Source organism: Hippocampus guttulatus, chromosome 14 (assembly GCF_054856545.1).
Source record: "Hippocampus guttulatus isolate MCC_2025c chromosome 14, RoL_Hgut_1.0, whole genome shotgun sequence".
Taxonomy (NCBI): domain Eukaryota; kingdom Metazoa; phylum Chordata; class Actinopteri; order Syngnathiformes; family Syngnathidae; genus Hippocampus; species Hippocampus guttulatus.
The window spans coordinates 12,411,902-12,435,711 of NC_141274.1; the positions used below are offsets into that span (position 1 = coordinate 12,411,902).

General features: G+C 43.0%; 1 protein-coding gene across 2 annotated transcripts in view; it reads right to left on the reverse strand.

Moving 5' to 3' along the window:
- The window catches only part of gpc5c (glypican 5c), an 84,761-nt gene that overhangs the window by 43,501 nt on the left and 17,450 nt on the right, over window positions 1-23,810 (reverse strand). Inside the window, exons 3-6 of one of the 2 annotated variants that reach the window (XM_086130064.1) lie at window positions 17,105-17,808; window positions 5,079-5,242; window positions 3,699-3,755; window positions 1,847-1,969 (exon numbers count right to left, since the gene is read on the reverse strand). In XM_086130064.1, coding sequence (XP_085986190.1) covers window positions 1,847-1,969; window positions 3,699-3,755; window positions 5,079-5,242; window positions 17,105-17,808 — 1,048 coding nt within the window. The remainder of the gene's footprint in view (window positions 1-1,846; window positions 1,970-3,698; window positions 3,756-5,078; window positions 5,243-17,104; window positions 17,809-23,810) is intronic. The other variant, XM_086130065.1, reaches the window with a different exon arrangement.

The window sequence follows — 23,810 nt, forward strand, 5'->3', positions numbered from 1 at the left end:
CCTGAGAGATGTCAATGAATTGTTTTACTCTAATGTTGTTATCATTATGATTTTAGTGTTATTGTTATTGTTGCTGTTGCTTTATTGATCCTGTGTAAAATGTGTTCTATTATGGTCGCGTTAATACAGTAGGTCTTGCTGATTTTTCCATGACTATTGTTGTTATCGCTGTTGTTGTTTTTAAACGGTCCTAATCAAGTCGCACATTACTCCTATCTCAACAAGTGCGGTCATTTTGGTTGATCTTATCTTTCCGGACAGACGGCGCAAAGTGTTCACACGTGTGTTCCCGAGATCTTTGAATTCATGCCAGCGCACACTTTGCGTTTGGACGTTTATGACCGCTCGCCGTCCCTCCCCCCTCCTGTCATCAGAGGCGGAATGAAGAGGAAGGGAATGTCAATCCCCGTTGCCTTTAATGTGCTTTGAGGTAATACAGCGTGCCAGCGTGCGCATTTGCGTTGCTTGCACGAGCACGGTGCAATCGCATGAAATGCCCCCTCCAGCTGTTGAGGAGAATACGAACCCAGTGCTGATAGATGTGCAACTGTGCGGGTGTTTATTGTATTTGTGGGGGAAAGCCCAAAGGTCAATTTTAAGCAACGAAGCATACATCTATGATGTATTTCCCATTTCTCGTATTCGTCATTCAAAGCCTCTCTCTCCGAGGCTCTCGTCTAAATTTCCCAAGCACGGTGTGGACAGTCAGCTGTAGCGGCAGCAAAGTCTTTCCCATGCAGCCTCATAGGAAGGTCTTTTGTTCACCCTAAAGGCTTTGAGGGTCCCCATGGCAGGGCCGTGGCCCACTCTTGGGCCTCCACAATGGGTCTTTATGCTGCCAAGTCTCCCTCCCCCGTCACTGTACCATGCATCAGGGGCACAGCGAGGCACAAGGGGGCATCACAATGCCAATGCTTTTAATGCCCAGATCTTCTTCTTGGTCTTTTTCTCTCACGTCAGCTTCTCACCACAAAGCCGGGCTGGAGAGTTTACGTATGGCGCCAAATGTCTCAGTAGGGTTCTTATTCGCCCTAAGATTACTCGACACCACAAGAAAAGATCTGGCTCGAACCCGGGGGAGTGCGTGATAACACACCATTAAACTATTAGCGCTGTTGTTGAAAGTCGATGTGTTAGCTAAAACGTGAGTCATCTCACACGCAGTGAAAAGAATGCAAGCTTGCGTAGAGGGGCGGAGAAAAATGTCGAGTTTTAGGTGCAAAAATGGACATTCGGCCTGTCATATGTTACTGATCATGAAGCTGGCACTGATGCGGTGGCTGCCAACTGTACTTTGTGTGCTGACGCACTGTCATGGACGCTGGCGAATGGGTGGTCTGCTCAATATGCGGTTGGCACACATAGTCTGGTTTGCGGAAGAGAAGAGAAAATGACTTTGACAGCCACTGAGGCTGGCATAAGGGCCTCATATTTTCTCCAGTCCAAGAATACATCACATTGCAATGAGCTGTAAAATACAACTTAATCTCGTCGAATTAACAATTGAGAGACGTGACACGTACTACTACTCGGTGCGGGTCATGGGGAAAAGGCACCCGGCTACTTTTGTTTACCTTTGAAAAAGAAAAAAAAAGTCAAAAAAGTAGCAGTGCCAAAAGTAAGAGGAAGAAAGTAGAATTTTATCATGAATGCTGAACAAACAGATTCAGTCCAAATAATTTCGAGTCATTCATATCATCATCTGTGTGCATCTTTGGTATTGGAGAGTTTTACTGACCGGATTTCAGATTCAGTTGAAATGTTTTTGATGGAACTAATAAGAGATAATTTTATGACACGGCGGTCCGCCCGTACATTCCTGCTCTGTGTCATTTCGGGATCTTACCTCTCCACCACCTCATCTCCACTCCAGCATGTGGCATCATCCACCACGTTCTCCCCTTCACACAGCATCTCTGGGAGCGCAGAATAGAAAGACTTGTAGCGTTGCAGGTACATCAGGAAGTCCCTGAGGAGATACAGAATGTGAGCGAGAGCAATTGAGCGATGCGCTGCCATCTGTATGCAAGAGCATATTTTTATTTTTGATGCGTCTCCTCCAAAAGGGTCAATGGAAAGCTGGGAATTTTATGGCAGTAACATGACCCCCTCCACAGCCACTCCACACCACCCACCCAACAGTCTCTAAGCGAGCTGGGGTGCATTTCACAGCAACTGTCACCAGTGAAGCCTCATTTTGCCCTCTACTGGTTGCTAAGTGACCCGACAATGGAGCTAAGATGGATGGTCGACGGTCCTCAAAGAGCTGGCTCATTCCATTTTAACTTTCGACCCAAGAAAGTTTGCAGCGAGGCCAAGTGGACGTCTTCTTGATTGTTGACATTTTGCCTTTAATCCAAATGGTTTGTTAACTTCTGAAAAATAACTTTGATTCAGCTACTGTGAATTATTGGTATGACCTGTACGAATAAGAAGCTACACAGACATTCTTTACCAAACACAATTACTGCATTTCGCGCTTGATAACCCCGTAAAGTGAGCTCACATATCTGCCCTAAATTTGACACACCTCAAAAGTGTTTTATTAACAACCGTACATAATTTGAATGATTAAAAAAAAAAGAAAAAAAGAAAACATTCAAATAAAGTGTTTCAAATGAGGCTTCAAAATAATGAAAAATCAGGGCATTGTCCCTGCTCTTGAATGCTGCTGGCATGTCCGCTGAATGCGGTGAGACGATGCCTATGCTCAAAAACTTCTTCCACAACCTGAAAAAAAATGAATGCGATGTCATCTACTGTTTTATTCCTGCAGATTATATGTCCGAGCTATGAAGATATATGTGCCTCAAGTGGCTGGAATAATGACAATGACAACTAAAGACAATGAGGCGCTCTAAAATGGGCAATTGGCAATAAAGTTTAATCCAATCCAATCCAATCCAGTGTGAAGACCCTGCACACAAATCGGACTTGTCCTTTTTTCTTTTCCTCAAACCTCACTCTTCCACTTTCTCTCTGTGACATGTGTACACTCACGACTGACAACAAGGCGCTCTACAGTGGCCACGCCAGCCCGACGTGCCAATTCTACACGCTGACTGTCAAATCAGACTTTAATTTCCACCTCCTCTTTATTCCACCATTCTCGACACGGCACACACGCACACTCACGGTCAAAAACAAGACACTCAAAAGCGGTCATGCCATCTGATTATCCAAAAGAAAGCTTTTCAATGTGTACGCCTTAGCTAGCTAACTGCATGTAGCAGTTTGTGTCAGATAGACTCTGATGTGAATGAAAACAGTCAAGTTCTTAAATAGAAGATGCCAACGTGTGTCGATGGCAACAAAAAGAAGAAATAATAAATAAATAAATAACCAGGTAACCTGAAATGATAAAAACTGTGAAAAAGTTTATATCTCCCAAATTGACTACTACGTAGTTCTTTGTCTTTGCAGGTTTTCAGCAATTATCTTCAAACATAAAACATGAAAATCTCTGAATTCACTTGACAGGGTCCTGGGGTATGTGTTCAGGTTGAACTACAACTCTGGTTTCATGAATGAGGCATGCTCTTTTCATAGGGCACATTTTCATTGGCCTACACAGAATCAGTAGACAATCTCCCAAGGGTTTGAAGACATTAAAAACCCCAAATGCAAATGTCACCACCCCCTCTCCCCCCAAACAAACAAAAAAAAGTGTATGGCACATTTCCTGGGTGCATGCTTACCTAGAGAGCGTTCTCAGATTATGTTTATTGTTCTTGGAGGGTTTCAGTGGGGGCGAGCTGGGAGTGATGGGAGTTGAAGTCCGGGTGAAATTGATGCAAGCAAGGAGGATGCAGGGGGGGGGGGGGGGGGGGGGGGTAAAAAGGTTCGGTGAGAGACAGAAAACAGAAACAATAGCACATCATGACACGACATGGTGAGGAGGAAAAGACACCCATGCACATGCGCAAACACGCAATGACACCTCCCCACATTGACGACCAACTTGAAACAGATTCTGTGCTGTGATGTCTGATTTCAGTTAGGGCAAAATGCACATTGTTCATTTTTACTTTGGGAATTCCTATTTCATCCCACTGAAATGAAACACAAGCGTTGCTCGACTTTCTTTTTCAGCGGCGCGGTAAACGTCTATGAAGTGGTCAGCTCCCGCACGTGCTCTGGTCAGGTTTGGGAGCCGACGAGGAGCTCTGGATTGTGTTGCCATGAATGATAGTGGCATTGCCAGGTTAGACCTGTCAGTGTGGCTGGCATCAGCGCAGTGATTCATGCTTTGGGACAAGGTCAGACAGAATGTGTGTGCCGTACTATTTCAATTGAGGCCAGCCGGTGTTAAGATTCGGTGGTATGGCTGTCTGGGTAAACAGGAAATAGTTGGTTTGTTAAGTTCGAGCTTACCCACACTGCCCATAGCCCGGCAGAGCAGTGCCAGCTGCTGCGGCCGTGGGAGGGCCGCCTGAAAGGCCAGGTGGAGGGCATGCAAGAGTGTAACGTCGTGGAGGATGAAAAAGATGGCTGTGCGCTTTCAAATATTTGATTCTCGGAATGAGAAATTGCGTGTGACGTTCCGGTAAAGACAAACTCCGCTTCAACTTCTGTGGGGAATAAATCATTTTATGCGGAGACTAACACTTAAAGATGAATTTACATGTTTGACGTGTCGCATGTGACTTGGGGGAGTTTCTTGAAGCACCTTAGACAAATATTCCGGGTCTTGCTGAAGCAATTTCCATCTCTGTTCTCAACCAGGTAGCCAAAATGCTCCCTTACTGCTTGTCTAAATGAGCTTGGGCGGTCTGAAATGTCAGAGTCGTTGTTTCCTACTGTCCTCTGGTCTGCTTTGCATAGTTCAACAGAACTAGCATTAGCCATAGCCACTGTTTTGCTCACTCCGGTCAGATGAACGTGACCAGAAAAAAAAGGTCATGTGGCATGGCGCACAGTTGGAGGATGCTTACTGATGAAAAGTATCTTGAATCAGGATCAATGTTTTTTTGTTTTTTTTTAATTAATCCATTCGGTTTGGCATCACTCCAGCCTTCTACTTTTACATTTGCCTGGATGGAATCAGTGTTGAAATCCTTATCATTTTTTTGTGTTACCTCCTCAAATGGGCGAGCTGCCCCAGCCACTGCTCTGGCAGAGGTTTGAAAGGGGCAGCAGAAGGAAGCGGAGTTGTCGAGCTCCCACTGGGGGTTGTGACCTCCGGTCCGGTAGGCTGCATGCCGGTAGGCGCTCGGGTCGTCAGGCCACACACCTTGTCTACCTGTGGGGAACACAGAGAAAACACACAGACACACTTGTTAGGCTAAAAAAAACACAGAGCAGCAGGGAGCAGCGGTGGGTGACTTCCATAAACCAGCTGACACCTGCTCACTTGAGAGCACGCAACTCGACTCTTAAGGTGAATTCTAGCACTGACTGATCCTTTTCAAAGGAGTTCAAATGTTGCGCAACACCGGGTCTAAAAAGAGAAACGAAAAGCAGTCAAGAAAGGACTCGCTGCACGTGCTGACAGTAAAATGTAGAACATTCCACGACCTCATGGGGGTGAATGCGTGTGCAGTTGGCAATGGGGGCAAGGATCTCAAGTGGCCTCTCAAAGCCAGGAGCGGGGAGGAGACATCAGGGTCAACAAGAATGGAGGGGACGTGTTGCTCCAAACCAAAATCAATGGCATCTCATCGTCTTAAAAGCCCCCCCCCCCCCCACAGTTAACATGATTTAAAGCTCCTCGATAAGGCAGAAAGAAAGCGTAATGATTCTAACGCTCCTTTAACGTGACTTGTGGGTGAATGCTGACAGAGAGGTGATCCGTTTTAGGTGAGGTCATGCTAAAAAGACTATTTTGAGTCACTGTACCAAATTGGGGTCACAACTGAGTGTGCGCATGCTAATCAATTCAATAACCTCCATGAATTACATATGCCAACTGTGGAGTCTTGAAGCAGTTAACTCATTCAGTACCAGCCAAATCTAGACCAAGTCTAAAAAGACGTTTAAAAACGTCTTTGGGAGTGAATGAGTTAATGCCGTTTGCGTCTAAGTTTTCACTTCACGGTCATCTATTCTTAAGAAGTGGGGTAAACAGATGCCTCCTTATTAAAACACAATGATGGCATCTGCATTGAACTGTTTGCATTTCAGTCTTCACTTTTGCTCTCCTTGTGTGGCTTTATATTCTTCCTTGTCTTTCAGTCGCAAATCCTCTCTCGAGGCAGACACAGGGCACGGGTAAGGTTGTTTTATCGCATTAACCTTAGCCCCCACCGGACCCATAAAACCCTCACATGTGCTGGAACGACTCCCAGCCACACATGCGAGTGCAAACATTCCACAAATGTACATACAGACGCAAAGCATTGTGGCCGCGAGAAAAGATAGAGCAAAGCAACTGTCAGTCAATGTAGCCGATGGGGACCTGCGCGTTCACGCTCCTTGCATGTGTCGCACTGCTTGACTGAAAATAATCGGCACGTAGGAAATATTTTGTTCACTGGCAGGTATATTACAATTTATGATATGAGAGCCAAAATAGCTCATTAAAAACATCAATCTTAGTGTAATAAAACCATAAACGCGAGTTATATCGCCTTAAGAAGTGTTGAAAACAATATGTAAAAAGGAAGAAGAAAAATACTGGGGTTTCAAATTCCAACTAGTGATTAAATGGTTTGCCTGTGATAACATTTCAGGCATTTTGCAATCATATTTACGACAAGGGCTAAAATAATCATGAAGTTAATAATACAACTACAAAAAAAGGTTGAGGCAAAATCTTTCCTTCAAAGTTTCAGAATAATTTTTCGACATGGACTCATGTTACTCTGGACTCACACACCACTGGGTGTAAAAATACGCTCGTACAATGGTAGTGTGCCAATAGTAAAGTATCTGTAAAAGGCAGCGAAAGCTTTGGAATCATTTCACACTTAAGCAACAGAATTAACGCACATGCCACAAGAAAACGTCGACTATCATTAAAGCGACGCACACTCCAAGTCACAGATTGTATGGTGTGGAATATGGGGTATGGTAACCCCAAAACTATTTCAGCCGCACCTCACATGTATATTTTATTGTTTAATACTGCTAAATCCATTTGAACTGGTTACTTGATTATTCGATGGGAAAATCAGTAGAAAATCAGTAGAATAATAGAATAAAATAGAATAAAATATTTGATAGCTCGGTTGCCCCAGTTACTGAGTGAAGTGGCAAAAGTCTGAGACATACAAGACGCTTGAGCATAACAGACTGATAAATAGGCAGTCGGGGATTTGTGTCCACTGGCTCGGGAACACTGTTTACCTCTCCGAAGTGTTTGTGAGGTTTTGTCTACATTTACGAGACAAAAGGCGATATTTTATGCCCTTCCTCTAATCCATATCGTTTCTCACCTGTCATAGTGTGACACTTTGCTATTCTTAGAGACAAAAAATGTAAACATCCTGGAAAAATGCGACTCTCAACAGGAGGTCATTCCCGCATTATTTTTACAGGGAGCGCAGAGAGGCTCTGCTTTTCATGAAGCAAGAGATCAGTCAAAGTCTGGGAAAGCAAAACAAAATACAAATTATTTACACGCCTAACTAAACATGTGAATATAAACAGAATGCAGCGTCCTCGCAGAGAAAATAGACAAAGTCCCTGTTCCGGGTGAACTTGAGGAACACTGATATGATCCCTTAAATTGTCTCTCGTGACTCCATAATCCTGAGGACCAATCTAGCGACAGCTTGAATTACGACCAGGACAAGAACCCGACGATAAATCAATTATCTCTTGACCTGCGGATGGCGTGAGAAGGAAAATCCCATATTGGTGGAGCTTGAGCAGGCGCACTGGTGTTGGACCACCTGTTTGCCCCCGTTATACCTTCACAATTTCAGCTATTTTATGGAACATTCTCTGTCTGATTGCCTGAGGACAGTGACTGATGAAGGGCGAGACTGATGCGAGGCAGCTTGCCAGCAAGGGAGGCGACCAAGGAAATGCGATGCTCATACTCAGATGGACACGTAGCATGCGTGTCTTACAGGACAGGGCTTTGCTTATCAACATAGGATACGTTAAATATAGTTCTGATGCTTTTTTTGGACGACCGTGCCAACGTATCTGCATCTCTTTAGTGTATCATCTTGAGGCAAGTGCGTGTAAGAAGAGCTCAGCGAGAGAATGAGTATAGGCTAGCCTAGCCCAGGGCCATGCCTCCTCCAGGGTAGTATTGGTTTACGGATAGCAATGGTGGTCTTGCCTTCCTAGTTTATTTATCAAGGGATTACCCAGTAAAGATGAGGGAACTTTCTCACCCCCCTTCTCGCACAATGCACGCCGCACTATGGGGCGGCTAGGCCCTAGATTAGCAAGAAGAGACTGCTCACTCTTTTTCCAATAGTGGACACACTCTGGCTCATTGCATCAAGCCATGAGTGATTTTACGAAGTTTTCTGTCGTGAAAAGCGACACATATCAAGTACAGTATTTTCGCACCAACGTGCATAAAGCTGTGATTTATCTTACATGGTCAAATCTGTTGGAATGGGAATAAAAGTTGTATACCGGGCTCCTCTAACATTAGCAGCCCCTGACCTTTGTTCAAACAAACTATCCCTTCTTCACAGCGCTTCAGGAGTTGAATTTAGCTACTATGGAACTCCATCACAAAGTATTCCCTCAAGGAAACAAGAATCCTTCAGAGTACAAACCACAGCTGCTGTTGCATTTTGCAAAAAAAATTGTACCAAATGTTTTTTGTCCCCCCCACCCCCACCCCCGCCCTCATGTTGCAGTTTCATAAACTTTGGATTGAAAGTGCGAAGGAAGATCAAACATTCAAACCTTATTTTTTGACAGTTAACTCGTGTTGTACTTGGCTGTATGGAAACAAAAAGTCAAAAGTTGAGCGTCGAAAGAAAAGTGGAACTTTTTACATTTCTTATGAACTGACTTGCACAGATTAAGAACCGTAAATATGTCTTTCGATGACAAGGGTACCTTTGAGTCGTCCAAGTTTCTCTCAGTGTGTAACAATATATGTAAAAAATGAAATGCCTCTACAAAGATTGCCTTGCATTGATATTTTACACTGAACTTCTCTAAATTCACAGAATGCAGAAGTGAAATGGAGACACGTGCAGCTAATAATTAGAGCATTATGAAACATCTCGTCAGCGGCTGATTGGCTACAAAGGGCATGTGGGCGAACGCGGAGAATCGAATTTGTATGTTTAAAAGTGAAGATCATCACCAAGTGATTGGCTTCTGCGCTTAAAATAACAGCTTTCTCTCGCCTTACTAACTGAATGCTGAACTAGCAAGAAGAATTGCAGGCTGCTCTCAAGACAAGGACAATCGCTAATCCAAATTTGTCAATGTGAAAAAGCAAATAAGCAAAAGTGGAGATGAGACGTCCCTTAAATTCCTTCATCTGGTCTTCAAACGAACAACAAAACAAACAAACGTACCGTGAAACAAAACAAATGTGTTTTAGGAGAACTTAACACTGGCCAAATGGTCTTTGGAACTGTTTGGTTTGACATAGAACACCACTTGACAAACTTGTCTCAAGGTGTAAATGGGACTTTTCCTGACATCTCATCAATGAATTATTGATTGGCTGGTATGATACTTCAGCTCATAATTTTTATTGATTGCACCGCTTTTTTTCTCGCATCTGAAAGCACAAGGGTTCGAAAGATCCCACCTGAGACATTCTATACGTCAACCCACGTAGTGTGCAGTTGACATGTACGTCATATATTACTCAGATGGACAGAAACTAGAGACAACACGGTCTCCATATTGATTCATCTCAGAGCAAACCTTTACAGATGACACACTCGATCTCAATCCATAATCTCTGTCAGGTATGATGGATGATGGGCGCTCAGACCATATTTATTTTCAAAACCAAGAAACAGCATGAGTAATTACCCGAATTGTAAATCTAATTCATTATTTTTGTAATATAGATGTTTTCAAAATTGATGGGGTTTTTTTTTTGCAAGATAGTAGCAGTCTATTATGGACAGAACGTAACAACGATGGCTCATTTTGTGAATAATGTTTCCCGTTTGTGGATGATCTCTTCCATGCAAACGCTTGGCTGTGACATTTGTTGTGGATTAAGTGGCGATTAGACTTTAAAGCACAGACACCGGTAACCAAGGCCGGTTATTATGTTTGTGAATCACGAGTTGACAATCACTTGAAAAATTATTCTGTTCATTAATTCCTTTGGATTCTGCATCATAGTCATCGTCCCTAAAATGAACAAATCGCTTGCTAATTGTGACCGCTTTCCTCCTGGCCTCTCCCAAAAAGCCTTGGACCTGTTTGTATGATTTATGCTCATGACCTCACCTTCCATCATTTTCCATTTTCCCTCAAGAGTTTCATGCCATTATATTCCCATTTCTTTGCGTCCAACTCCTGTCTTAACTTTTCTCTTAAGTGCGTACTTTGTTATCCATTTCAATCGGGCCGTCGGCCTCAACCCCCAGCCTCTTTGTGTGGTTTTTTTTTCCTAGCATTCGAATGAGGTCATTGCTAATTAAAATGAGACTCCGTCCCTAATATATCACAGGGACAAGTCCTTGAAATCGAAATCACTAAGAGGAACACTTTTCTCACTCCCTCCACTTTGAGGGTTTATGGCACAGCAAAGAGAGTGACCCCACCCAACCTCAAACCGGGGTCTTAAGCGGGGTACAAAACACGCAAACTGAAACCTGCGGCGGAGGGCCAGGCTCGTTGAAACGAGCGCAGGCTTAATCACACACAGCGTCGTAACCACAACTTGCTTCTCGATTGTTCCGCGTAACTCTGGGCGTTCCTTTGAATTGAGCGAGTCACATTTTCCCCATCTATAAGTGCATAATTACGAGAATTACAGGCACAATATGTGGAATAATATCTCTATTCCAGCGCCGTTATTCTAACAAGGTGGTCAATAGACAGCATAGGTCAAATGAGTTCCTTGTGTCTGTGTCTGGGATACGGTGGAGGCGATGTGGATTGAAGAATTTCTGCGTCCATTTGAAGCTGCCCAGTGAACCAGCAATTACCATTAAAATGCTAACACAGATGAGGTAGGCATCCATGAAAGTGTCACAGCTGTAGCCACAGCTGTGCAGCATTACGACGACTGAAGTAAGCTTAGCAACTGTAGATTTAAGGCCGCCCCAACATCTGGCTCATGGTCACCCAGGTATTCAGTGCCGTTGCTGCTGTTGTGGACTCAGGAGACACAGGCGTGGATTGGCATGGGCTACTCAGGCTGGCAAATGGGAGAAACTGGGGTGGTGGTTGGAAAGAGACCATATAAAAAAAGTCCTTGTGAGAAGGAAAGGCTTTGAAAAAAAATGAGGCGCAAAAAAACAGAACCAATATTGCATCGTCTCACTGGCATCAGAATGATTCACCTTAAACCTTTAGGACGGCGGTTCCCAACCTTTTTTGCCCCACGGACTGATTTAATGTCAGACAATATTTTCGGGGACCAGCCTTTAAGGCTGGATAAATATATATATACAGGTATATACAGTATATATATATATATATATATATATATATATATACACACACATATATATATATATATATATACACACATATATATATATATATATATATATATATATACTGTATACACTGTATATATACGGTATACTATTATAGGACCTGCCTAAAAACTGTGGTATTTTCAAAACATAATAATAAACACGAATCATGACATGAGGAACGTTCTATCTGGCCGCTATGGTAACGTTGAATCGTGCCATCAAAATAAGATGCACGGCAAATACAAAGTGCATGAAAAATACGACTCACCATTGTCGCTTATTACGCAGAGTGGGCTTGGTGCATGGAAATCTCTAAGGGTTGAACGCTATACTGTATCTCCACATATGAGTACTACATACAGTAGCTCTCAGTGTTTGCGCATGTTTTTCAGAATGTTTTCATGAAACATGGCTCATGTATTCAAACCAAATCTCTTGAATTTATGGCTAAATACATATCTGCCAAAAATGTGTATGATTTCTAGCATGAAATAATTTCAGCATTTTGATTGATGCTTCACAGAGAGAAACAACGTCCTCTGGACCGCCGCCTTATGTTCCGCTCCTAATGTAATGGCTCGGCATTAAATCATGCGGCGATTGCTTGGTTAGGAACCATAAAGAAGACATGTGGGGGTTTCTTTTTTGTGGGTGTTGGAGGCTACTTTATATTGTCAGCATATTACGCTCACCGAGCGCAAAAAGGAAGAGTGGCGAAAAAAAGATGTGCGAGGCGGCCTGAGTGGAGGCTGCACCCACTGTCATTAGCTAATGGACTGCTGAGTAAGTAAGTGAGTCAGTCAGTCGGCTTGAGGGTTAGACAGAATGCCAATGGCGCATACAACTTATAAAGATGAGTATGGATTGGCCGGGGGAATATTTGGTGTCGGCTACCGCTGCGGCAACTCAAATATCGCGTCCGCGGGGATCCAACAGCCATTCAGTGATGTTTGCCCAAACCAAATAAACACCACTACATCGTGTACATTAAACACTGCCAGTTAAAGGGAAAGCAAACCAAAGTAAATACATTTTATATGAAGCAGAAGGTTTGCAGTTTCTTCAGGTCAAACCATGGGGAACCGTAACGTTGCAGTCGACTTCTCCTTGCCATTATTTCCATTATTTCAGGGCTCAGGCTGCCACCATCAGTCCCGCATGAGCTCTAATGAGAAGCTGTGGTAAAACCAACAAGAGAAAAGGGGTAGGCATGCAATATTTGGCTCGCAACTATATGGTCAATTGTCATTAATCCAGACCATTGATGCCATCTTCTTCCAAGTGAACGCTCAAGCCTTCAATAAATGATGGTGAGAGATGCAAGAATGTGTCAGGACGGCATGGTCCAAAGGCTGCAAATCCATATTTCCACAAAGCGGTTCAGTTCATTTCGATTGGCCTCGGTTCAGATGGGGGGATGCAGATCAGAGGTGTATTCCTAACATGGGGACTGTGGGCAGAATGTCTGGGTCTGCTATGGATGGAATGTTGTTGTTGTTGGTTTTTTTTTAACCCTTTCATGCACCCTGTAACCTCATAACATGGTACGTTGTCCACTGTAGTAACCGCTAACCCTGAAAGGGTTCAATCTGATTCATCCATTACTCAAATAAATAATTTACAGGTTAATCGATTGTTAAAATAATTGTTAGTACGCAGTTCTAAATTGATAGATTTCCAGCTGACCATGTTATCCTATCAAAATCGGTAATGGCTGAGCGCACTCATTATTAGAATTGGCAGCATAAAAACCTGATCAGAAGACCCCTCAATATCAAATATTGAATACCGTCGAAAATGTTCACAACAATAATTGGAGGTTGTTTTGACGGCCATTTTCCCACTACTTTTACTGATGTTTTAGGTATTGTTTCAATACGGGTCCCAAAGACCTATAAAGCAAAAACAAAAAAAACTATTATAAAGAAGACGTGATTCTTCTCTCAAACATCCCACATCGGCCATTGTACAGCACTGAACGGAGCTAGGCTAGGATGTCCCCCGTTCTTTATCCACAAAACAGATGTCATCACAATACATTTGATTTGCAATGCACTTTATACTTCAAGTAAATCTCAAAGTGCTACAGGTAGTTTAATCCTTTCAGGGACAGCAGTCACTACACTGGACAGCTTATCATGTCATCAGGTTACAGGGTGCATGAAGGGGTTAAATCAAAGACACTAAAAGGTGCTACAGTCAACCTCCGGTCTAGTCCGGCTCCAGACGGGCCTTTATTAACCTCCACTTTGCACGGCAGTTTATTTTCTTGCCGCCATCAGTCTTTGCCCAAATGAAAGCAATCTCATTACAATAGCCAGCAGACCAAGGGCAAAAGCTGAACCAAAGGTCCTAACAAATTAAGTACAAGAGCGTCGCTGTGCTCGACTTGACTGGTGTAGCAGCCCGTTACAGGGAACCAGATCCAGCTGGTGATCATTCACTTTTATGAGAACAATCAGACTGTTTTCTTGCAACACAGCAGACTTGAAGTCATTCCACGTACTGTCCATTAATATTATTCAAGGTTAATTAAGAGTGCGCTGTTTGCCGTCTCCGACAATGACTAGCCTGTCGAAGTGCGATGAGGTTATGCTTCGCCAATTGAAACGCTGCCGTAATCGTCCGTCTTTCGATTTCAAACCGCAGGCCCATGTTTAGATCAGAATGTACTATTGAAATAGAAGTCGTGGGAAAATCCCTCGTTTGCCTGCAGCGTTGCTGTTACTTGTTTGCATGTCTCATTCCGACTTATACGTTTAATGCTGCTTCGCGGGAGCGACGCCTGAGCAGTTTCCCGCGACAGCTAATTTCGTAGTGGAAAACCGACCACCCCAAATTAAGGCAAGTAAAGCCAAGTCCAGCCGTGCCAGGTAGAGAATGTACTATGCATTGGAAAAAAGGATCCTATATATTTAAAAAAAATAAATAAACGGCATCTTGACGGTCACATTAACAGAGAAGACCACCGAGTACCGTAGCCACAATTTTCACAAAGTAGCGACTTCTCCACGAGGTTCTCTCAGTTTCTCCTACTTGTGTCAACTCAACATAATCCAACCACAGTCTCCCCTTAATATCCATAACCACTTCCCTAGACATGCTCCATCTCAACATAAGCAAGAATGTGTTAAAAAATAATTCATGGTCCTGCTACCCCGCGTAGCTATCAATAACTGCCTTTCAGTCGTTGCGAGTACCGTCAAAGGCTGGGCGGCTTCTCCACCCCTCTACCAAGCTTTCTTAAAACCTGATACTTGGATCTAGTGTGCGTGTACAATATCAGTCTCGTGGTCCAAGTGTAGGGCAACGTACAGTACAGTGCGGAATCTGTGTTGAGTGCGGCACATTAAGTGGGAGAGAGCGACCGCAAAAGGGGTTGGGGATAACATCCCAATCGAAAACCACACAATAATTCATTTAAGTTGGTGGCATATTCTGACGCTGCAACAAAAAAAAAAAAAAGTAAATAAATAATGTATTCTATGCGCCCAAGTTCGCATGAAAAACGTATACATTACATAAGTAAACAGTCGGTCAAATCTGGTATTTGCACTTTATTTACTTTGCGTTCAGATGGTCATGATAATGTGCGTAGTATAATCAGAAATTGGCCGTTAAGTGTGTTTGCCTGGGAGGGGAGTGCACTGAGGTGTAGAGGTGAAGGTGGATACGCTGACACAGTAGTCGGGCATTGGAGACTTAACAGTTTTCCTTGACAGGTCCCAGAGGTTTTATTAAAACGTTCGGATTTAAAGAAAGGCCACTGGTTACCGACAACACATGGCAATCCAGCCTCAACAGCTCTGCGCGCACATTCAGTCATATTTTCAGGCTGCATGAACAACAGAAGCTCGCTTTCTTTCATTTGAATCAAACGCCAGTTCATTTCCCCTCCTCGGGGTCGGCTTCATCCGTAACGGTTGTGAACATAACAAACGAGTTCAGAAATAAATACTGTTGACAGTCAAAACATGTCTTGACTGTAAATGACAGAAAAATTTACAAAAAGAGCAAATGACGAAAGACACTAATAGCTTATTCCACAAGTGCTCTCTAGCGACTTGTGATGCGGAGATATGTTTATTTTGCAGATCTGGTTCCTGTAGCCAAGATGTAAAAGATATTATTGGAGAATCTGAACAGGGCGTGTCATTTTAGGGAAGAACTGGCAATGCACACTGCAATTCGGGAAGGAGGAGGGGTTGATTATGAGAGCGGAGAAAATGGGAGCCACCGGTGTTCGATTGGGAACACATTCTTCTCTGGCATCAAATCTCAAGGCCGTTTTCCAGATGATTGGTTCTAATTTATACGGCCTGGTTCAAACCCCTTTCATACTGCAGCTCGGCAACCCACTTGGACCGTATTTGCGCGCACATCAAGACAAACAAAACAAATGTTTCTCTTTAGGTAGTCACCCTATGGCAGGGGTGACAAACCCATTTTCGCAGTGGGCCTCATTTTCGTTACCATTTCCCTTGGAGGGCCATTATGACTGAAATCATATAAAGAAGTCAAAAATAACAGTTTCTTCAACTATTGTTTCAGTTACTGTAATGATGTGTTTGGCAACAAGAAAATGCTTACAATGTCTCTCTTAACATTTGAAAATTTGAAATGTTGGTACATCATGGTACAAGCATCATGGAAGTTGCCATGTTTGATTTGCTGTCGCGGGCCACATAAAATGATGTGGCGGCCCAGATCTGGCCCCCGGGCCTTGAGTTTGACCCCTGTGCTCTATGGTAAAAACCCTTTGTCTGAACATCCGGGAAATATAATATTGTGTTGTTTTGTCTTTTTTTTAAGTGTTTCTAACGTGTGATGACCTATCGTGTTCTTACATGAATTCAGGACAATTCAAGTGGTTCTACATGTACTGGATATCACTAGCGAGAACCTTCCTCTAGAAGCCTGTGAAATGTGCACTCGTGTTCGTTGAAGCTTCGGTTGAAATGTCAGAAATTTGTTGAACTGCAAAATTGATTGGAACAAGTATAATGAGACCGTATGTTGATTCAATGCACAATAATAAAACAGGATGTGAGAATTCAAGGAAAATTTTTGAGCAATAGCACAATTTTGTCTCCAGAAGAACACTCCCATTGATCTTTTTAGACTTGGAATAACTCACAATCCAAGTATGACTGCATAGAGTGCACGGCATGCATCAGGCAAACAAAGCCCACTCCTTTCTATTCCATTACAAGTCATTTCAGCAGTCTACAAGCTAACAACGACAAAGCTTAGCCTTTTCGCCGCCTTGCTCGTTTGGAAAATCTCCCCCCTTAAACCTCAACTCTGTCAGCCGTTCTTTGGAGCTGTCTTTGCGTTTTCTTTTCAGTATAAACAATATTTTTCTGTAAATAATTTGAACACTGTGCAAGCATTAATAGAGTGTGCGGTGCTTTTTGTTGCGTCGGTGGAAGAAAAAAAATAAAGCTCATAAGCCACAAGCAGCCTTGACTACGCTTCCAATCAATACATGAACCATTGCCAAAGCGCAGATGTCAAACCATGAGGTTGCCGATCAGTTTGTCTGTCGCGCGTGTACTCACCGTGGCTGTGATGAGTGGACCGTGAAGTTGTGCGTGGAGCAAGGCCTCGTTCACGTGGCCCCGTACTCCCAGCAATGCGAGTTCCAGGCTGTGGTGGCCCACCATGGCGTGGGTTAGCTGTTCCAACAAGTTGGTATACCTCCTCCAAGGCTGATCGAGCTCAGATATACTGGCCAAGCAGCCGCGCATCACATTGAGACAATAACCCACACAGGGCTTGATGAGCGTTAGTCCTCTGCAATGGGAGCAGTACACCATCTTCACCAGGCCTTTAAGACAGTCTTTGGTCAAGCTCACGTGTTCGGTGGCATTCAGCACCTCCAGACCTTCCTCGAGGAACAGGCCCAATTGACGGCCCACGCTCATCGCCTCGGATAGCTCCTTGGCCATGACGGCCGGATGCGGCCCGAAAGGGTTGACGTCTTGCCGAATCATACGGAGGCAATCCGTCATTTCCGTGTCCGCCGCCATGCTGCTTACAATGCCCGGATTGATGAGCCGTGTGTAGACGAGGGGGAAGAGGTTATTAAAAAAATGGTGGACCGTCGTCTCCACTGAGACGTTGGCCCCACGGAGATAAAGGGAGAGTGAGGAGAAGAGTTTGTTTCCGTGGGGCAAAGCTTGACGAGAAAGTGGGGTGTAGGTCCCTTCCAGCAGAGAACTCAGGTGTCCTTGGGAGAAGGATAGCAGGTACTGGAACATGTCTACAAAAGAAAGCAAAAGAGAAATGCAGGGCATTTAGAAAGATGATCGACATACATGTCCAAGTGCAAACTTATATCCAAAACCCTGGCCCCCAAAGAGCTAAGCGCCACTTGTACTGTATGTAGCGGTATTTAGCATTGCACAACCAGCGCCAACTTTCCTTTTAATATGGTGGCGATATCATTTTTTCATGATGTCATCACCCCAATACGAAATGACCTATCGAGTCCACGGAGGGAGACCAACGTGAGACAAGGATACAGACTTAAAATAGCAGAGTCTTGTCGTTTCATTTCAGATTTTACCACTGGCACAAACAGTCTGAGCCTAACAATGACCCCTTGACCCAAGCATTGTCATTTTCCGGATGGAGGGCACGTTGTTTGTTCACCCGTGAACAAGCTGTCGCCAATTAACTTCTCTTCACTCTGAAATGACTACAACCTTACACACAGTTGAACAAGAAAGTCATTCAGTTCTTTCTCGATTTCTTGATAGGTGAGGGGGAAAAAAACACTGCAAAGTAATCAACGGTGCCAGTACAAAGTCCAATTAAACGTTTCAAGGTCCTCTTGTAGGCCCAATTAATCACACATGGTTGTTGGTGAAGAAAAGAGGGAAATAAATCTCTTGCCCATTTAAGTCATTCACTCCCAAAAACGTTTTTAAACGTCTTTTCAGACTTGGTCTAAAATTAGCTGGTCCTGAATGAATTAAACATTTTTGGTGAACATGGGGTGTCGGTTTTACCAATTAATCTTTCTTCTCTTGAATCTACCGTAGCGCGTCATCTAACATGTTCATGTAGATGAACTGAATGTCCAAAAGTGTTTGTGTGCGCAGGCTTTGGATGCTACACGCTACACTTCTGGGATGTGATGTCAACTTAAAAGCATGCCTGGACATGAAGGAAGAGTAGCAACTGTGGTACCCCAGTGCGCCCCCTGTTATGTCTTCACAAAGGTTTGCGTAACTTGGTGGTCTTAAGCAAAATATTCAATTGTGATAATTGTACAATAATAATTGCCCACCTTTGTGTGTGTGCATGTACAGTATGTGTGTGTGTGGGTGTGGGTGTGTGTGTGGGTGTGTGTCGCACCGCGCAGACAGAAAGATAACAACGGTCAATCTCAACAGCTGCACTAATATGTCTGACACATAGGAACTCCCGGCTGGCCAGTAAAGGGCACGTGTAACTCTCCGAAATACGTGACGTTTATATGCGGCTACCACAAAAAAGATTAAGAGTTATACTCCCACAACACAGACAAGTTATTTCTTGCAAATATCGTCATGAATTTCCTCAACACTTCACCAATTTAAGAGATGAAAATGTGTTTTGTTTTGATAAGACCATGTGGGGGCATCGCGCTTTCCCCAATGATAGTTTTGGCACGGAGCCTCGTTGGACATTCTTTAACTCAAGCCAGTGTATAAATTACATTGTGGGCGGAGATCATGCAGTATGATTTGACCTCTTTATGTTTCCGTACATAGCAGACTCACGTGTCATTACAAAGGGGAACATTAGTGACAGCTGCATCGGACGGAACCACTGTGGGGTGAATGCTCATCGGTTCGGATCCCATATGAAAGCAGTATATGCTTAAGTTATGAGTCACATCTGTTACCCGCACTACTTCACCCCCCTCCCTTCCCCACCCCATTCATGCATTAGTTAGTAAATACAAATGGCCTCCGTCTGTTTAATTTTTTTCACAGAAAAAAAAAAAACAATTTAAAAAATGTTGAACACAATTTCATTTGACGTAATTCAAGAGACCTTTTTTTTTGTTTGTTTGTTTGTTTGTCTCTAAGCAATGCCAACTGTGCCTCACTTCCAGCATCCCTGGAAGTCCCAATGAAGTGAAACCATGAAACCCAACATGCGAGTGGAACAATGAAGGTCTATGTTTGGACTTTGTTAACGGTGGCCGTGTCCCCCATTTGTCTACCATGCAGGACAAATTATAAAGACTTTCTATATGCTTCATGGTTTATCGTGGCGTTGGCGTTTTGTGTAAATACCATAAAAATGTCAAAAGCTTGATGTTTTGCAATGAGCCATCCAGAGCAACCTGCAGACAGATTATCATACAGTAATTTGAATGTTCCATCCTGAAAAACTTGCATGAGGGCCGTTAACAATCAGCCCTTTGACTGTATTCATGAGCCCCAAAGGGGTATCCTTGAGGTGAGCTCTAACCTCCTATTCTCTGGCTGCAGTAGTTATTCCGTCTGTAAGAATTTGGCTTGGGTCCCAATACAAAACAAAACGAAAAAAGAAATGTAACCCGTTGCTGAAAAGAGTGTCACTTTATTTTCACATGAGCATTAATCAGCAACTTTACAAACAAACTTTACGGACCGCCACAAAAAGTGAACAAAAAGTCATCTACATTTGTACCGAATACCATGGAGGAGGACATTTTGAAAAGCCGTTTGGATTCATTTGGCCCCTGGGATCGGCGCACATCCCCATCTTTGCGCTTCCGTTTCTTCCAATGTGCACAGTTTATGGAGATGACAAAAGTCCACCTTTCCGAATATATTCCGCATTGAAAGGAAACACCGAATCTCTTGATAAATCATTTTCAGCTTTTCTCTGTTCTTTATCAAGCGCTCTCCCACGCTCATACTGACTCAGCGCCTCAACTGTGATAAATCAAACAACTGCTGTGGGTTTCTCCGTAATTTACAGTACTGGGGAACAGAGTGAGAACAAAACATAAGAAACCAAAAAAGGCAGCTTTGAAGGCCCAAATTGCGACCACAGAGCCTGAATACTGCTTTTACCTCACACACTGCTGTGGCTGAGCATCCTTACTGTGTCACATTCTCCCATTAGGAAGCCGCTCTTAAGTTTTGTACGAAGCAGTTAATTTGAAAGTGTGAGGAAGAGCCCAAGAATACCAGCTTCAGAGCTGCATACTTTCCAGGACAACCTCACAGGAAGGATGCCTGCGTATCCAAAAGAGAACTTATGGCTTTGGAAACCTTTCACCAGGCAACCGGGTGACAACGCAGAGTTTTAATCATAAAAGGCAACTTCCCCTTGACATTCTGTATGGCACTGCTAAACTGTCATTATGGGGAGTCTGTCTCCATAATATCAAAGTAAAACATAAAAAATAAAATGGCAGATGTCTGATTCAAGCCAGAAGTATAGTGTTACCACGCTTTGCAACACAGTGGTCTCTGACTTCTGAGGCATTTCAGTATTGTGAAAGATGAGTGTAAGCATGTGTGAGTTGAACTGAGCAGTATTGTTAGAGCGTGAGGGAGCCACGGCTTCAGTGTGGTTGCCAAAACCCAGCACAGACATGCGGCACCAGACAGGCCTGCACTGACACAGGGCTCGCACAGCCTGATTATACTGTGTAAAGAATAGCATTCCCTGAAGAGAATGGACTATTTCACAGGCTCCAGCATCTGAATTCATTTCACCAAAATGAATCCTGTCAGTCATCCAGTGTGCAAGTTTCCATATTGGCTTTCAGATAACGCGCTGGAAGAGATGAAATATGTGTCGTGTGACACGTGTACAGAAAAAAAACGTGCATGCAAAGAGGTAGGTGATAACAAATTATCACTGACCAGAGATGAAATTCACCTTGATATGGTGTGGATATGATTTGTTTTTTAAATGTTCTTTAAGATTAGAAAAAAAAGTCTGTAACTATTTAACAATTACCACATTTGGCCTTTTAATTTATTCCCTATTACTCATTTTTAGTCATTGGGCAAAACGGAGCAAGCGAGGCAGCTCTTTATTTTAGTGTCTGTTTCAAATTTAAGTGTTTCCATGATAGAACTATCATCATTAGTTAGCAAATCTCTTATTCAGAAACTTGGAACCCGAAAACCAAACTTTCTGAGACACCGCATTCTGCTGTTGGACTTTACATGTTCTTTTCAATCTGAATCTCTTCAAGGGCCAAGCGAAACAAAAGTTACACTAAATGGAGAAAAACTGTTGTATTATTGTTTTTTTATTACATTTACCACTAATGTAAACTTTCAAACATTACACACGCATAACACTCTACCTTTTGATCACAAGTGACAAGCCTATGGCAGCTAGCCACTTGGCAGCTAGCGTTTAACGGCTAGCTTACGAGAGGCTTACGTGAAGTGTTAACAGAGCAGTCTAAATCTTCAACTCGTGCTCCTTCTTGTCAAAACATACAAAAAACACAACACCACTCAGAATCAACAAATCAATTCTCCTGATTGAAGGCCCTATAAAGAAAACAAAAGCAGACACCAAAAAAAAAAAAAGGAAAACAACTAGTAGGAACAACCGCAAACATTGCTTAAGAGAAGCAACACAGAACAAAACAAGCATAGTTTATCCCTTGATGCTGATGTGGTACTTCATGACAATTCAATATAAAATGTATGCACACAGTGATTTTACACATACACATGTGGTGTATTCCAAATGACCAATAGCACACCACACACTTAAGCAATGTGACATACTCCTGATATTGCTTCATACATCAGTTCTACAAGAGCTACTTATGGATTTCAAGTCACGAGAAACAACAAATTAAAATTTGGTGGCTAATGAATCAATAATTTGGCTCTTCCAACACAAATAGCAGTAAACAGTGGCACTAGCCGTGAAGCTAACCGTGCGTCTGATGCTAACTTGCAAAGCATCAGCATCAACACTGATTTTGAAAAAAATAAAATAAAACTTTTGTTTTACTGTTTCACTTTCATAGAACAAGTTGGACGATTAGCCTCCTTCACGTCAACTCGCATGTCATTTAGTCTATACTGCACGGGGAGCAAAATGCAAAATGACCCAAAAACTGTCCACTCGTTAGTGTTCGTTACTGTCTGACAACCCCTACTAATGTTAAATAACCATATGCGTTGATATAGGCCACATTAATCGTTACAATACCTGTAAAGTGGCGTGTTAAGGTAAAAGGTCAAGTGATGTTACTGTATATCGCGGGTAGAAAATATTTTTTTCCATGAGGGTTCCTTCAAGGTCGCAAACGATTATGTATTTGCAAACCTTCGCCGCTCAGTGAGATACAGGCATAAAGGAATGATTTGCTTGGTCAGAACTAACTGTATAAATAACGATATTGCCACCGAAAACCTTTTCTCAAACCAGATGTCTGTCATAAAACTAAGACTGACCTGTGAGAGACAGCATGGTGCCACAAGGGAGCCAGAAAATACAAAGAAGAGGAAAAAATTCGAGCAGAAGAAGAAAAATGCAGAAGTACCTGACGACTTGAAGATTTTTGTACAATTTTCTCCATGTTTTTTAATTTATTTATTTTTTTTAAATCGCTCAGGAAAATCTTTTAGAGACAGTCAAACAGCAGTGGCCTTTGCTGACTTGAATGAGGGGATGCTCAAATATAGCCTGAATTCATGTGTAGCACTCCTGACATATTTTTTCTGAAATTTTTGAACAAACTCCAAATGGTACAAGCCTTAACGAGTTTCATCTTGGAGCTGCCATTGTATAATGTGAGCAAAGGTTTTCATCACATGCTCCTCCATTAAAAAAAAAAAAAAACGTGTGTGTGTGTGTGTGCATAGGATTACGGGTGTGTGGCAATGTGGTAATGAGGTTGGAGACATCGATCTAATGCCGTGGAGCTGTGCGTCATTCCTGACTTGGCAAACAGCCGCGATTGGTCATCGCCTCGCATCTTCTCAGGAAAAAGCATCTTAATCCTGTCGCCAGCTTTGGTTTCATACAGGTCACCACACACATATGCAGCATAGTGACATGTGTGTGGATTACACGGGCCTGTTTTAATTAGTAAAGATACAGCACAGTGAAACATCTCTCACCCAGCAAAACGCTTCTTAGGTTTCAACTGAGAGCTGCAATGTCATGCAATCTCGGTCGGCCTGCAACCTTACAGCAAACAGTTTCATGCTAATAAACTATTATTAAGACAAAGAATCAATCAGTTGAATCGTCATTTTGCGCAGCCAAGCACGACGTCTACAGTCCAAA